Consider the following 13,911-nt stretch of genomic DNA (forward strand, 5'->3'; position numbering starts at 1 on the left):
GAATGGGTGGGCCTGTGCCCACCTAGGCCCACCCATAGCTATGCCACTCATTACCTTTAAAACACTGTGCTTGCTATTCAAAGCGTTACTTTGGGTCTCCTGGTTTATCTTTCTAATAAGCTCAAAGTATGTATCACAAAAAAACGTCTTCAGTTACCTGGGCTCAGTGCGCCTGCCTGCCAATGACGAGGAAGACAGTTTTCATATGTGGGTCCCTTCACTGTGAATTGCACAATGTCTCTATATGTAAACCACTTTGGCTGTACCCACGGAAAGTCAGTATATCAAATCCAGGACCCTTTATCTTTTACCCTTAAAACCGTGGCTGTTGCAGCAATGTCTTAATTAGAATTTGTACTGCTTTGATTCTGATAAGTTCGATATGTTAGACTGAATATGTTATTATCTGAAAGTCTTTTTTAACACCTTATACAAAGCTGTATATAAAATCAATCCAATCCACTCTCCCTATTTAATATAAATGTCAGCTTCTGAACTTTGATAGCAAACCCAAATCTACAGCTTTTTTTTGCATCAGCTCCCACAGGATTAGCCTGGGACCTGCAGCGGGTGGATTACACTGACTGCGGCTTCGTTGCAACACTCATCGTAAAGAACTCTGGGGTTATGAGGGGAAAAGCAGGGCTACAGGTCCCCAAACGCCGCCGCACATAAAAGTGAAAACAACTCAACAGCGCCTCCGAAATGTTCCGCTGCTGGATACTGATATGCAGAGAGGGCATCTGGCTAGTTCCCACCCACCAATTCCCTCCTAGGACTTTTCCATAAGGTGGACAGTTACCTCCTAGGACTAGTGGCTATTTCTCACTGGCATGTACGTTTTGTTGTTTTTTTTTCTTGTGTTGGTATTCTGTTGGTGTTTTTTTTCTTATGCATCGTATTCTTTTTATGAGAAGTGTTGTTACATGGTGTGGATGTGTTAGTAGTATTTTGTGTATGTTTATATAATTATATATTATATTTTATGCTCGTTATTACTTTGGATTTTGGTTTATTTTAATTTTTTTGGTGTGGTGTGGCGTGTTAAAGGTAACGTTTCCCCCCCCCCCCCAATGATCTAGAAGGGGAAAGGGAAGGAGATAAATTTCAGACAGTGAAGCTTCATGATTGTTACGGGTGGGAATTGTCCTCCCTGGAGCGGTGGGAATTGGGTTAGCTGCTAATTGTCCTCGGTGGCAGTTTTCCAGATGGGAATTGGTGAGTGGGAACTGACCTAGAACCACAGAGAGATAGGCACCGAATTCAGCGCTCAACAATACTCTAATAAAAATTGCGCATCTTGAAATGCCATTTACAAAACATCAGAGTGCTGAATTTTGGGCATCATTTATAGAATCTGGCCTATTTATGAACAAATATACATCGCACCTTTGCCACTGCTCTGCTAAAATGACAGCCTCGGGAATGGCTGCCCACTCTTGTATCTCAAACATGCGTGGGATAAACACAAAGGAATCCTGTTTTGAAGGAATGGATCGTCGGAATCTTAACGGAGATTAGGTGGTGACACTGGTAATTGGGAAACAAAACCGGTGCTGGGCATACTTCTACAGTCTACGCCCGGATTGTGACTGAATAGATATGGATGGGCTGGAGTGTACATTTTAAGGGGCTTCGACGTTAGCTTCAGAACTTACTACTACTACTTATCATTTTTATAGTGCTACTTAGTACAAGAACAGTACTGGGCAGACTTCTACGCTCTGCACCCTGAGAAAGGCAAGGACAAATCAAACTCGGGTATAAAGTATCACATACCATGTAAAATGAGTTTATCTTGTTGGGCAGACTGGATGGACCGTACAGGTCTTTATCTGCCGTCATTTACTATGTTACAATCTAGCTTATTTTTGAAAGAGAAGGGCGCCCATCTTCCGACACAAATCGGGAGATGGCCGTCCTACTCCCGCTGGTCGCCCAAATCGGCATAATCGAAAGCTGATTTTTTGCATCTCAACTGCTTTCTGTTGCGGGGGACGACAAAGTTCACGGGGGTGTGTCGGCAGTGTACCAAAGGCGGGACGGGGGCGTGGTTAAGAGATGGGCGTCCTCGGCCAATAATGGAAGGGCATCCCTCACGAGCATCCGGTCGTCTTTACTTGGTCCCTCTTTTTTCATGACCAAGCCTTGAACAGGTGCTCGAACTGACCAGATGACCACCGGAGGGAATGGGGGATGACCTCCCCTTACTCCCCCAGTGGTCACTAACCCCCTCCCACCCAAAAAAAAAAAAAAATTAAAAAACATTTTTCCAGCCTCTATGCCAGCCTCAAATGTCATACCCAGCTCCATCACAGCAGTATGCAGGTCCCTGAAGCAGTTTTTAGTGGGTGCAGTGCACTTCAGGCAGGCCGACCTAGGCCCATCCCCCACCCGTTACACTTGTGGTGGTAAATGTGAGCCCTCCAAAACCCACCCGAAACCCACTGTACCCACATGTAGGTTCCCTTCTTCATCCCTAAGGGCAATGGTAGTGGTGTAGTTGTGAGTAGTGGGTTTTAGTGGGGGGTTGGGGGGCTCAGCACCCAAGGTAAGGGAGCTATGCACCTGGGAGAAATTTGTGAAGTCCATTGCTGTGCCCCCTAGGTGTCCTGGCATGTGAGGAGGACCAGTACACTACAAATGCTGGCTCCTCCCACGACCAAAGGGCTTGGGTTTGGTCATTTTTGAGATGGTCGTCCTCGGTTTTCCATTATGGCCAAAAACCGGGGACGACCATTTCTAAGGACGACCATCTCTAAGGTCGACCTAAATGTCACCTCCCTGCTCTCTCCTACTCTCAGGCTGCCGGCGCCGCAGTCCCCGGTCTCCACCTGCCCACCCCCAGTCCCGTTGACAGCTCCCCTCCATCGGCCACCGGGCCCCTTGCATTCAAATCGGCAGCGCCTCACCTCCGTGTGAAAGCGGCAGGATTGCCTCCCTTCGGGCCCTCCTCACTGTGTCCCGCCCTCGCAGAAACAGGAAGTTACATCAGACGAGGGCGGGCCCGAAGGGAGGCAATCCTGCCGCTTTCACACGGAGGTGAGGCGCTCTCGATTTGAATGCAGGGGGCCTGTGGCGGACGGAGGGGGGCTGCTGACGGAGCCGAGGGCGGACAGGTGAGACCGGGGACTGTGGCGCCGGTGGCATGGGAGCAGGAGGAGAGAGAGACCCCGGCACCGAGCCCCCTTGGAGGCCCCGGGCCCAGGGAATTTTGTCCCCCCTGCTCCCCTCTCGGTGGCCCTGGTTCACCCCTCCTGAACTCATTCCTCTTGCCCTGTGTAGTCACTCCCATTTCCCTCTCTGCATTCACACCTCTTTCCCTTCCTCCCATATCCAACTTCCCTTCACTTTCAGTTATCCTCCTCTGCATTCATTCCCCTATACTCCCTCTGCCCATCTTGCAGTTAGTCTCCCTGTATTTGCACTTGTTCCTTCTCTCCTGCACTTCCTTTTTTTCTAGCAGTTATTCCCCTCCCATCACTCTGCTGTCCTATGTATTCTCCTGACCCTGTACTCATGCCTCTTCCCCCTTGCAGTTTTCCCCTGTACTTATTTGCCCTCCCCCGTGCAGCATTCCCCTTCCATCTGCAGTCAACCTCTCCTCTTTCCCCCGTTCCATTTTCCTTTCTTTCCTTTGCCTTGCACTCACTTGCCCTCCCTTCCCTAACTGTGTTTCCTCTCATGGCCATCCCAGCCAGCAACTCCATTTTCTTCAGCTGGTGGGGATTAATATTTATTTATTACATTTATAACCCGGCAAACATCTAGGTGAGGTTAAGCTGGCACTGGTACATCTAAAGTTAGGTGCCAACAGTTACAACAAGTCAACGGCAGTTACAATGCCCTGAAGTGTGCGTCACCTATAGTACTCTATAAGTTATGCGTATATCTCCAAGACACAGCCACGACCCACCCACACTCCACTCATGTTTATGCTTCGCTTACACTTACACACCAAGCAATGTTGGCATGCATGTTGTAGAACAGGATCTGGCACTTATATACATAATTCTAGTGGTGTCAATCACGCATTCTGTAATTTACACGCACAATTGGTACATCTATAGGCTCCAGTTTATAGAATTGCTGGAAAGATCGAGCATATACGGTATAAGCACATGACTGTGGGACTGTACTGAAATTCCACCACTCTGCTCATGAACAGCATTAGAGGTAAGGCCCCGCCTCCTTCGAGGTTGCTATGGTCCAGGCAGTCACCTCTGAGATTTCAGGTGAACCCCATCTCAACTTTGGTCTTCAACTTCAAGAGGCGGGCACGTCCCTCCTTGCGGATTAGAACTGCCCGTCTCTGCTTTCTCACTCAAATACACCAAAGAGGAACTTGTAGGTCAGGCTGAGCTACTCAAACATTCACTCATCCGAGAAGCAAATGTACAGGAAAGTAACACATTTCGAGGACTCCGTCCAACTTTATAAAAGAACTCCTTAAAAGAGACTGTCATTATCGGCAGTGGGGGAACACAACTGGTGAATCTGGACTCCATATGAAACATATTTTAAGTTATTTTGTAGCCACGTCTTACGTTTTTCCCCTTCGGGGCGTAATTCGTTTCAAACGAAGGCCAAAATTATTCCTCTGAAACTTTCAGATCTGTGTTAGTTACATGCAGTCTCCTATTGTTTGTACAAATGTCCTTTTTCTCGACGTTAACGGCTGTGCAGACGGAATTCAAGCACCTGTTCAGAACACAGAGCCCGTTCGCTGGTAAAAGAAAACATGAATTAGTCTTCCCGTTTCAGGTGCCACACATACATTTATTTATGGCACTGCAGCCTGTGGAGTTACTGGCTCAGGTCATCTAATGAGGGATGGAGAGATCACATCTGCTTTCATTGCCAGCCGGTTCTCTTCATATTGGTGTAAACTCCTGCATTAAATTCCGCATCCATTTTCAAAGAGGACACGTACTTCCTTTCTTGAAAACTGCTAAGGGAACAAGCTTGAGTGATCACTTTACTCCCAGTGGAATTCTGTGAACAATATTTAAAATTCTGCAGACTTGACTTGTCACAGTTCCCCCAGCTTCTTCCCTCCTCAGGCTCAACCCTCCCCAGACATACCACTCTCCAGGTTCCACCATTCTCCCTCTCTGTCTCTCTCTCTCTCGCCCCAACTTGGTTTAAACCATTTCCCCTCCCCTGGAAGATTCAGCTTCCAGCTTTCTTTGCTCCTTTTCCAGGGCAAACACCTCCCAGCTTTCTCTCTCTGTCCCCTGCTTCTTTCTTCCCCCACCCTCTCCCTCTTTATGCTCCCGTTTTTCCTTCTGCCCTTCAGCACTCCTCTGCTCCCCCTGAATATTCTTTTCTGGTTGTAAGGGACGTTTGTCTGAAGATGTCCGGCTGGGGCTTCAGGATGAGATTGATAAACCTTTGCAGCATGGCATCACTGAACCCAGTACTTCCTCTTACAACACTCCTTGATACCCCGTGCCCAAGAGCTTACATCCCTGTCAGTCAGAGGCATATCCCCCGGGATATATAGTTTATTTCCCCTTTTCTAAGACTAAGTACGGAGAACTAATTCCTTGCTGCTACTACTTCCATCTTCTTTATTACTGTTCTTATATTGCCTAGAGATTTTTGATAGTGATCTCTCTTTAGTTTGTATGATAATTTCTTATTCAGAGCGAAGAATGTTATTTCCTGTTTAGCTAATTAAAAGATATTTCTTTCACCTTTTGCCTGATTCTTCTCTTTTTCTCTCAGAATAGCTGTCACGCTTCTCGGGGAACCTCGAGGTTTGTGAGCCCTTGGGCCACTGCCAAAGGGCGGCAGCGGCAATCACCCAAACACAGACAAGGCAAAACAGAGGTACCAGCAACTTTAGGACTGGAACTACCAGGCGAGGACTGCAGCCGAGGCAACGCAAGCTGGAGCAAGCAGGACAGGAATTCAGCCCAAACTTCACCTGCACTTAGCCGCCGTTCCTCAGGAGTTGAGCCGACAGGACTTACCGGACAGGGCAAGAAGGCAGAACTGCAGGAACAGCAGCTGGCTGGCGAACAGCAGTACTTCCAGAAAACACACCAGGGTTCCAGGCAGGCAGCAAGCAGCAGACAAAACCAGAAAACAAGCCGGGCCTGGGCGGGCAGCAGACAGAAGAATAAACCAGGAGACAAGCAGGGTCAAAGCCACAATCAGGAAATAGCACAGCAGCACTGCAACAAACTCTCACCAAAGGAAATTCCTCTGAGGACCTCTGTTGCAAGGCAAACTAGAGACTTTCCCAGGTGGTTAATAAAGGCAGCCCACAAGGGAGTTCACCAGGTAGGGGTACTGCTTAGCGCCAAAAAACTCCCAAAACAATCTGGAAGGCTGGAAGATCCGGACCGGACCGGATCAGCATATCTTCTGGAACATGGGAAATGGTAAGCCATCCGTTCAAAGCAGCCAACAGGTCTAACCACAGGGGGGCGAGGTGACTGATAGGCAGATGCACTAAAGCTAAATGAGCCTTTAATGACTCTCCAACGAGGAAAATTTGATCCGTTGCATGCATCAAAGGGCTTTTACCGAGGAAGCCAGCAGCTAACGAAAACGGAATGGAGATGAGCAATTAGTGTGAAAACCCCATTGAAACGACATGCACTAACCTTTTCCGATTGCCTTTACGCAGGAAAAAGGCAGGAAATCTAACGAGAGGTCTGGACCTCTCGTTAGGACAGCTCTGTGCCAGGAAAATCATTAAGTGAAAAAATAAACAAACTTTGAGCCAATCCCAGCGCATTAGCAGAGCTAAAAGCGCTGTGATTGGTCCAAAGGACGTCAGAAAACACATAAAAAAAATAAAATAAAAAAGGATCGGGAGGGGGCAAGGGCGCTCATCAGGAGTGTCCTGTACGGGCGGCCTTGCCCCCCCCCCCCCCCCCGCTGCTCCCCACTTTCCGCCACTCCCCCCACCCCGAAAAAGCAAAATTCTAGCAGCCCCTGCCCCCCTCCCTTCCTCGCTACTCTGTCTCACCTCAGCTCCGCCTCCTGACATCCTCCGCCCTGTGCCCCGCCCCTCTTGGGGTCGTCGCCGCCATTCCCCTCCTCCATCGGGCCCCCCTCCCTCTTACCGGGCCCGTGCAGCGCCTCTCTCCTCTGTCCGAAGGCGCTGCACGGGCAAGAAGAAAGCTGATGCCTGCCTTCGCCCAGCTTCTGTCGCGCGTCTCTCTCCTCCTCCTGGGCCCACCCCTGTCTGTTTTCAGTTTATCCCTCTGCCTGTCTGATAAAAATCCTGGTGGTTTGTGTGTTGGGTCTGTCAGTGCTTTCTGGGAACTGTGGGACCACTGGGAGTGTGGCCTCCAGTAAACTAGAAATCACTGGGGATAATTTGAAAGCGGGAGACTCACCCAGAGGTGGTTGTGACCCAGTCGGTGGGAAGAGGGTGCTAGTGTAGAGCAGAAGCGGCAGCTGCAGGCGAACCTAAGCTGTGCTGGGGATAGACCCTCTAAGTGGATGCGGGGTAACCCTAGGCAGGTGGCTAGGTGTTTTGTGACACCCTCCATGTGAGAAGTTTTACTGTTATTTTAACTTTCTAAGGAATCTGGGATTTCTACGGTTTCTTCAAGGAAACGGGTGAAGCAAACATTCAAAATACAGAAGCAAACCTGGATACTGCACCACTTGGGAAATACAACAGATATAATGTTACCATCAAGTGCAGGGGCATTTTGGTCGGTCCCTTGGCAGAGATCTTTTCCCAAAGTCCTCTTCGCACGTAGCGGATGGTTGTGCCTGCGATTAGGAAGTCGCCAGGAAGTTCAATTTTCCAGTCGCTGTTGATGGATTTCTTGTTGGAGTCTTTCAAAGCTGGAGAGGAATAAAAAGTTGCAATAGTAAAATCAGGCACCTCCATCAGTCAGTTTAGCTTACCTCAGTGGGAAGTGGCTGAAGCCCTGGAAAAGATGTTTGTTCAAGTTACACAAACTAAACTCGACATCTTTAGAAGTTAAAACCTGTACAACTAAGGTGAGCTGTCGCTCTCAGACTAACCTATGAAAACAATGATATTATACAACAATAGCTCCACCAGGGGGCAGATGATCAAAAGCAAACGCCAGCGCTAGAGGCTGTTAGCGCCATACTAGCGCCAGCGTTTGCTACCGCCCCATGATCAGAGTCCTCGAGCGCGTGAAACAACGCGCTTCAGGGCTCTTTGCGCAAGTAGTATGCAAATGCATGCTAAACAGGGCTTAGCGAATTCATCACCAATGATCAGCGGTCAGTGCGCGAAAATTTGGGTTGCTGGCCGCGGCAAACCCTACGCCAGGGTTTGCAGATCATTGGGGAAGAATGGTGAGCCCTGTCCAGCATGCAGTTGCATGCTGGCAGGCCCCTGTTCCCTCCCAAAGCAAACCTGCCAACAGAGGGCTGGAGGTCTGGTGGACCTCCGGTCCCCCCAACGACTCCCTAAGGTTCAGGGAGGGCTGGAGATCCGGTGGGTCTCCAGCCCCCCCCAAACCCACGGAAAATGGTCCCTGGTGGTCCAGTGGCCACCGGCCAAACCCCCCTCCCTGCGAGCGACGGGGGGGGCTAGAGGTCCGGCGGACCTCCAGCCCACCCCAACTCCCCCCCTCCAGCATTGTCTGCCGAATCCCTGGTGGTCCAGTGGCCGCCGGCCAAACCCCCCTCCCAGCGAGCGACGGGGGGGGGGGGGGCTGCCCACCCCAACTCCCCCCCAGCGTTGTCTGCCGAATCCCTGGTGGTCCAGCGTGAAAAAGAATCCCCTCCCGGCCCCCCTACCTTAGTTGGAAGAGGGAGGTAGCCTGCCTCCCTCCTCTTCCTTGGGTTGACGCCGCCGCAAAATGGCGGCACCCAGCAGTGGTGTTCCTAGGGGGGCTGACACCCGGGGCGGATCGCCGATGCGCCCCGCCCCCGGGTACAGCGCGACCCCCCCAGGCAAAAGAACCCCCGCCAGGTGCACGCCGCTGGGGGGGGGGGGGTGCCGCGCGCCTGTCTGCTTCGGTTTCCATGCTCCCTCTGCCCCGGAACAGAAAGTAACCTGTTCTGGGGCAGAGGGAGCACAGAACAAACGTAGCGGACAGGCGCGCGGCACCCCCCCCCCCCCCCCAAGCGGCATGCACCCGGGCGCACCGCACCCACCGCCCCCCCTTGGTACACCACTGGCACCCAGCCCCACCCAGTGCATCCTGGGATGCGCTGGGTGGGGTACAGACCATATAAGGGAGCAATTGCGGCAGCGTCAACCCAAGGAAGAGGAGGGAGGCAGGCTACCTGCCTCCTCCAACTTAGGGGGGGGGAGGGGATTCTTTTTCACGCTGGACCACCAGGGATTCAGCAGACAACGCTGCGGGGGGGGGGGGGAGTTGGGGTGGGCTGGAGGTCCGCCGGACCTCCAGCCCCCCCTCCCTCGCTGGGAGGGGGGGTTTGGCCAGCACCCACTGGACCACCAGGGACCATTTTCTGGGGGTTTGGGGGGGCTGGAGACCCACCGGATCTCCAGCCATCCCAGAACCTGGGGGGGGGGATCATTGGGGGGGACCGGAAGTCCGCCAGACCTCCAGTCCCCGTTGCTCAGGGCAGGGGTAGTCAGGGCCTGCTGTTCCCATGGACCTCCAGCCCCTGTGTTTGACAGGTTTGGCCTTTTGACAGCCCAGACCTGTCAAACAAGTGTGGGAGGATTGTATGCTCGGGCACAATTCTCCCGCACTTCTACCCCATGATCAGAGATAATTGCGCTGTTTAAATTTGCATGCATTATCTCTGATCATAGGTCTAATAGCGCCCCGTGCTGTTCCAGTGCTATTTTAGAGCGCTGTTTGGAACAGCGCAGGGCTTTTGATCATCTGCCTGCAGGTCACCACTAACAACATGCTTGTTCAGGGTTATCTGCCAATATTCAGCACCACTTAACCAGTTTGTGCCGCTATCACCACAGACTGCTAAAATCAAAGCTGGCCATTTTGTGGGCGGTCCATGGGTGGAGTCAGCACTTGTATGGTTAAGTTGTCAATTTTCAGCACTTAACTGCCTTAGTTTAGCAGTCAAATTGAACCATATAAAAGTCAGTCATATCTTTATACGGTGTTGCTTATGTGCTGAACATTGCACTTAACCAAAAAAGAGACAGCCAGCCACATAAACCTGGATACTCACTGCCAGTGCCCAGGAATAACGCTGCCAGCAACTGATTATCAACCCCATGGTCTTTATCTGCCTTCGTTTTCTCTGTTTCTGTGAAACACAACAAAGCTGTGACGTGGAAGGATCCTTCTGGAAAGCGGAGATTCTCTCCATTGTCACGAGCACTCCTGACACACCTGTATTCTCTGGCTCACTCATGCTTTCTCCGCCTGCGTCCCAGCCTGACATGAGATGGAGGAAGTGACCCCCTGCCAGTCTGATGTTGAACCTGGCAGCAAGTTCTGGCGTTAGCTTTCCTCTTTCGGCACCCCCGACTCGATTCCTGCCTCTCCTCTTGCCCTCCTGTCCTGCAGACGCACCCAAAGCAAAAAAGCCATTTCCCATTCAAGGTGGACCTGTAACCCAGAGGCCAGCCAGCGTGGCCTGCAAGAGGGTGCGGTGAAATGCTTCAGGAACTGCTCCCAGAAAATTAAATGAGTTAAAAGTGTAGGTTGGAAAAGTTCCCAAAAGCATCACACTGTGAGTGGAAATAAAAGGACATTGTTACATCATAAACATTATAGGCAAGTTTTCAGAAATGGTGCCTTCCGCTGCAGTGCATTACTGCTCAGATTAGACGTGGCCAGTAACCCTTCAGTGCCTGTGTCCACGAATATCCTAAGTTCTGTGTTAATTTAAGAAAGAATGTCTTTCCTTTCTGAGCTAGCCCGATCCAGGGGCGTAGCCAGACTTCGGCGGGAGGGGGGTCCAGAGCCCAAGGTGAGGGGGCACATTTTAGCCCTCTCTCCCGCCATTGCCAACACCACCAACTTCCCACCGCCAACCCTCTCCTGCTGTTGCCTACCTTTGCTGGCAGGGGACCCCAACCCCCACCAGCCGAGGTCTTCTTCCTTCGTTCTGTTTCTGCACGTTGTATGTGCAGGACGTCAGACTCAGAAACAGAACAGAAACAGAACAAAGCCTTGCGATCTGCAAGGCTTTGTTCTGTTTCTGTGAGTCTGACATCCTGCACGTACAACGTGCAGAAACAGAACGAAGGAAGAAGAGGACCTCGGCTGGCGGGGGTAGGCGACGGCGGGTTGATGGCAGGAGAGGAGGGGGTCAAGAGGGTCATCGGCAGGGGGGGGGGGTCCAGTGCCAAATCTGAAAGGTATTAATCCGCAAACGAACATTTTCCGTAGATGGGAAGGCGGTAGAATTAGAGGACATGAAATGAGATTGAAGGGGGGCAGACTCAAGAAAAATGTCAGGAAGTATTTTTTCACGGAGAGGGTGGTGGATGCTTGGAATGCCCTCCCGCGGGAGGTGGTGGAGATGAAAACAGTAACGGAATTCAAAAATGCGTGGGATAAACATAAAAGAATCCTGTTCAGAAGGAATGGATCCTCTGGGTGGCAGCGCTGGTGGTGGGAGGCGGGGCTATTGCTGGGCACACTTCTACGGTCTGTGACCTGAAAATGGCAGATACAAATCAAGGTCAGGTATACACAAAAAGTAGCTATTATGGGGTAGGTTCCTCAGTGATCATCCCACTCCTGAAGGGTAGCCTAACATTTGTGTACCGGCACCTTTTTTGCGAGAAAAAACACACTGGAACTCTCCAACACCTGGCCAGCTGGGAGAGAGTAAACGGGCTACCTAACCCAGGGCAGTGGGGACCCCGATGTTCTGTCCTCTGACAGCCTTGGACTGGTTTATAATGTGATCCTAAAATGTGTTTAATGCCTTTACTGTTAACAAGCCTCAAGAGTCTTGACACCCGAAGTGCAAGCTGGACCAAAATCAAGCATTCCCTAAAGGCAGGTTGGAAGCAAGGAATGTGGCTAAGCCCCAGCTGATAGAAAAGGTGGGGAAAGACCCAGCCTGATACGGAGGGGCCTGAGTGGGACTCCAAGAAGGTATCATTTAATGGGGTTTTCCTTGAAATGTTTTGGAACCATGGAATCTGTTAACCTTTTGTTTATTGGATTAGGCCTTTGGTTGTGACTTCTTGCGTTGTTGCCTAAAAGCATGGAAATATTTGGATTCAAATAAAAGAGAAAACCTGCACTGGATCTGTTGGCAGCCTTGACTTGGAGTTATAGAAATGACTAAGCTGGGAGTACGGGCAGCTGCCCGGTTGCCTGAGGAGCACGGTGGTCTGAAGGGATCATCACAACATGTAACTTCCAGAACTCTGTAAGTTACGTGCTAAACTGCCACACTGAGGTACGTGTATTTATACAGTAACATCGTAGATGATGGCAGATAAAGATCTGCACGGTCCATCCAGGCTGTCCAATAAGATAAACATAGCATATGATGCAGGGGCCTAGCCAGACTTCGGCAGGAGGGGGGTCCAGAGCCCGAGGTGGGGGAACATTTTAGCCCCCTCACCCGGCGCCGCCACCTCCCGCCACTGCCACCAACTTTGACCCTCCCCCCCGCCGACGACCCTCTCGACCCTCACTCCCGCCGCCACCGTCCCCCGCCGTCTGCTACCTTTGCTGGCGGGGGACCCCAACCCTCGCCATCCGAGGTCCTTTTCTTCCTTTGTTCTGTTAGTCTGACGTCCTGCACGTAGCTACGCCCCTGATATGATGTAATATTATAGATTCTTCATCTTGATCTGTCCTTGCCATTTTCAGGGTACAGACCGTAGAAGTCTGACTGGCGCTGGACATACTCCCCCAACTACTACTGAAGCCCACTCCAGCGCATCCACATGCGTCTAGAGTCTGCCCGGTACTGGCCTTATTTGCCAATTACTGGAATGACTGCGTAAACACCACTAGGTTTTCTTTTGCTTCCATTCTCGTTCCATATAGGAATCTTTGATGTTTATCCCACGCATTTTTGAATGCCTGGTATTTACGTCTGCTATTGACGCAACGTTGGTGTGTAAATGCTGATTTTGTATTCTATATAATGAGCATAAGTCAGCGCACAGAAGCATTATAAAATTAGCACTATATCTTGGCACTCTTTCTAGAAATTCCCCCTAGGGTTGCATTAGCCAGTTTCTCCTTGTTGAGTGCTATGTGCAATGTACTGGTAATAGACCTACAATCCACCATTAACTCCTTCTACAAACATGCAAAAGCATGTTTATTTTATGTCAGAATGGATCTAAACCAGACCTATTTCATATTGCACATTTTGAATATGTAACAGTGATTCCACTGGAATAATAAAAGAGTAATCCATACTTAACAGCAGTTCAATCTGGCCTATGCCAAAACAAACTGGGACTACAATTCTGCAGTTTAACCAAAAGAAACAGCTTAAGCAAAAATATACTATTGTAGGGTTCATTGCAAGGGCAAACGAATTAATGGTGCTTTTTTTTTTCTCTTTAGGATTAATACATGTTTTTACCCAGGAAGCTGTGGGCAGGCTTATCTTCTACCACTCGGATTCGTCTGGCACCGACGGGGATCACGGCAGCTTCGAATAACCTGTAGGGAGATATGTCAAAGAGAGAAGACTTAAGCTATGGATGGTGGCAGGGCTCTCCTTCACTCAGTACCACCAAGGAAATCAACTCCACTGCAAAGGTCAAGGGGAAGGAGGAGTGGCCTAGTGGTTAGGGGTGGTGGACTTTGGTCCTGAGGAACTGAGTTTGATTCCCGGCACAGGCATCTCCTGGACTTTGGGCAAGTCACTTAACCCTCTGTTGCCCACGCATTGAGCCTGCCATGAGTGGGAAAGCGCAGGGTACAAATGTAACAAAAAAAAAAAGGATTTGCTATCTTACTCCCACTTGTCAGGATGAAATGGATTCACTGTCATGTGTTTTGCTAGAGCACGAGCCCATTT

General features: G+C 50.4%; 1 protein-coding gene across 1 annotated transcript in view; it reads right to left on the reverse strand.

Moving 5' to 3' along the window:
- The window catches only part of LOC115459907 (A disintegrin and metalloproteinase with thrombospondin motifs 17-like), a 393,810-nt gene that overhangs the window by 55,295 nt on the left and 324,604 nt on the right, over positions 1–13,911 (reverse strand). The window contains exons 18-19 of the mRNA XM_030189734.1: positions 13,471–13,550; positions 7,661–7,818 (exon numbers count right to left, since the gene is read on the reverse strand). Of these exons, the coding sequence (XP_030045594.1) occupies positions 7,661–7,818; positions 13,471–13,550 (238 nt within the window). The remainder of the gene's footprint in view (positions 1–7,660; positions 7,819–13,470; positions 13,551–13,911) is intronic.

This window comes from Microcaecilia unicolor, chromosome 1 (genome assembly GCF_901765095.1).
Source record: "Microcaecilia unicolor chromosome 1, aMicUni1.1, whole genome shotgun sequence".
Classification (NCBI taxonomy): Eukaryota; Metazoa; Chordata; class Amphibia; order Gymnophiona; family Siphonopidae; genus Microcaecilia; species Microcaecilia unicolor.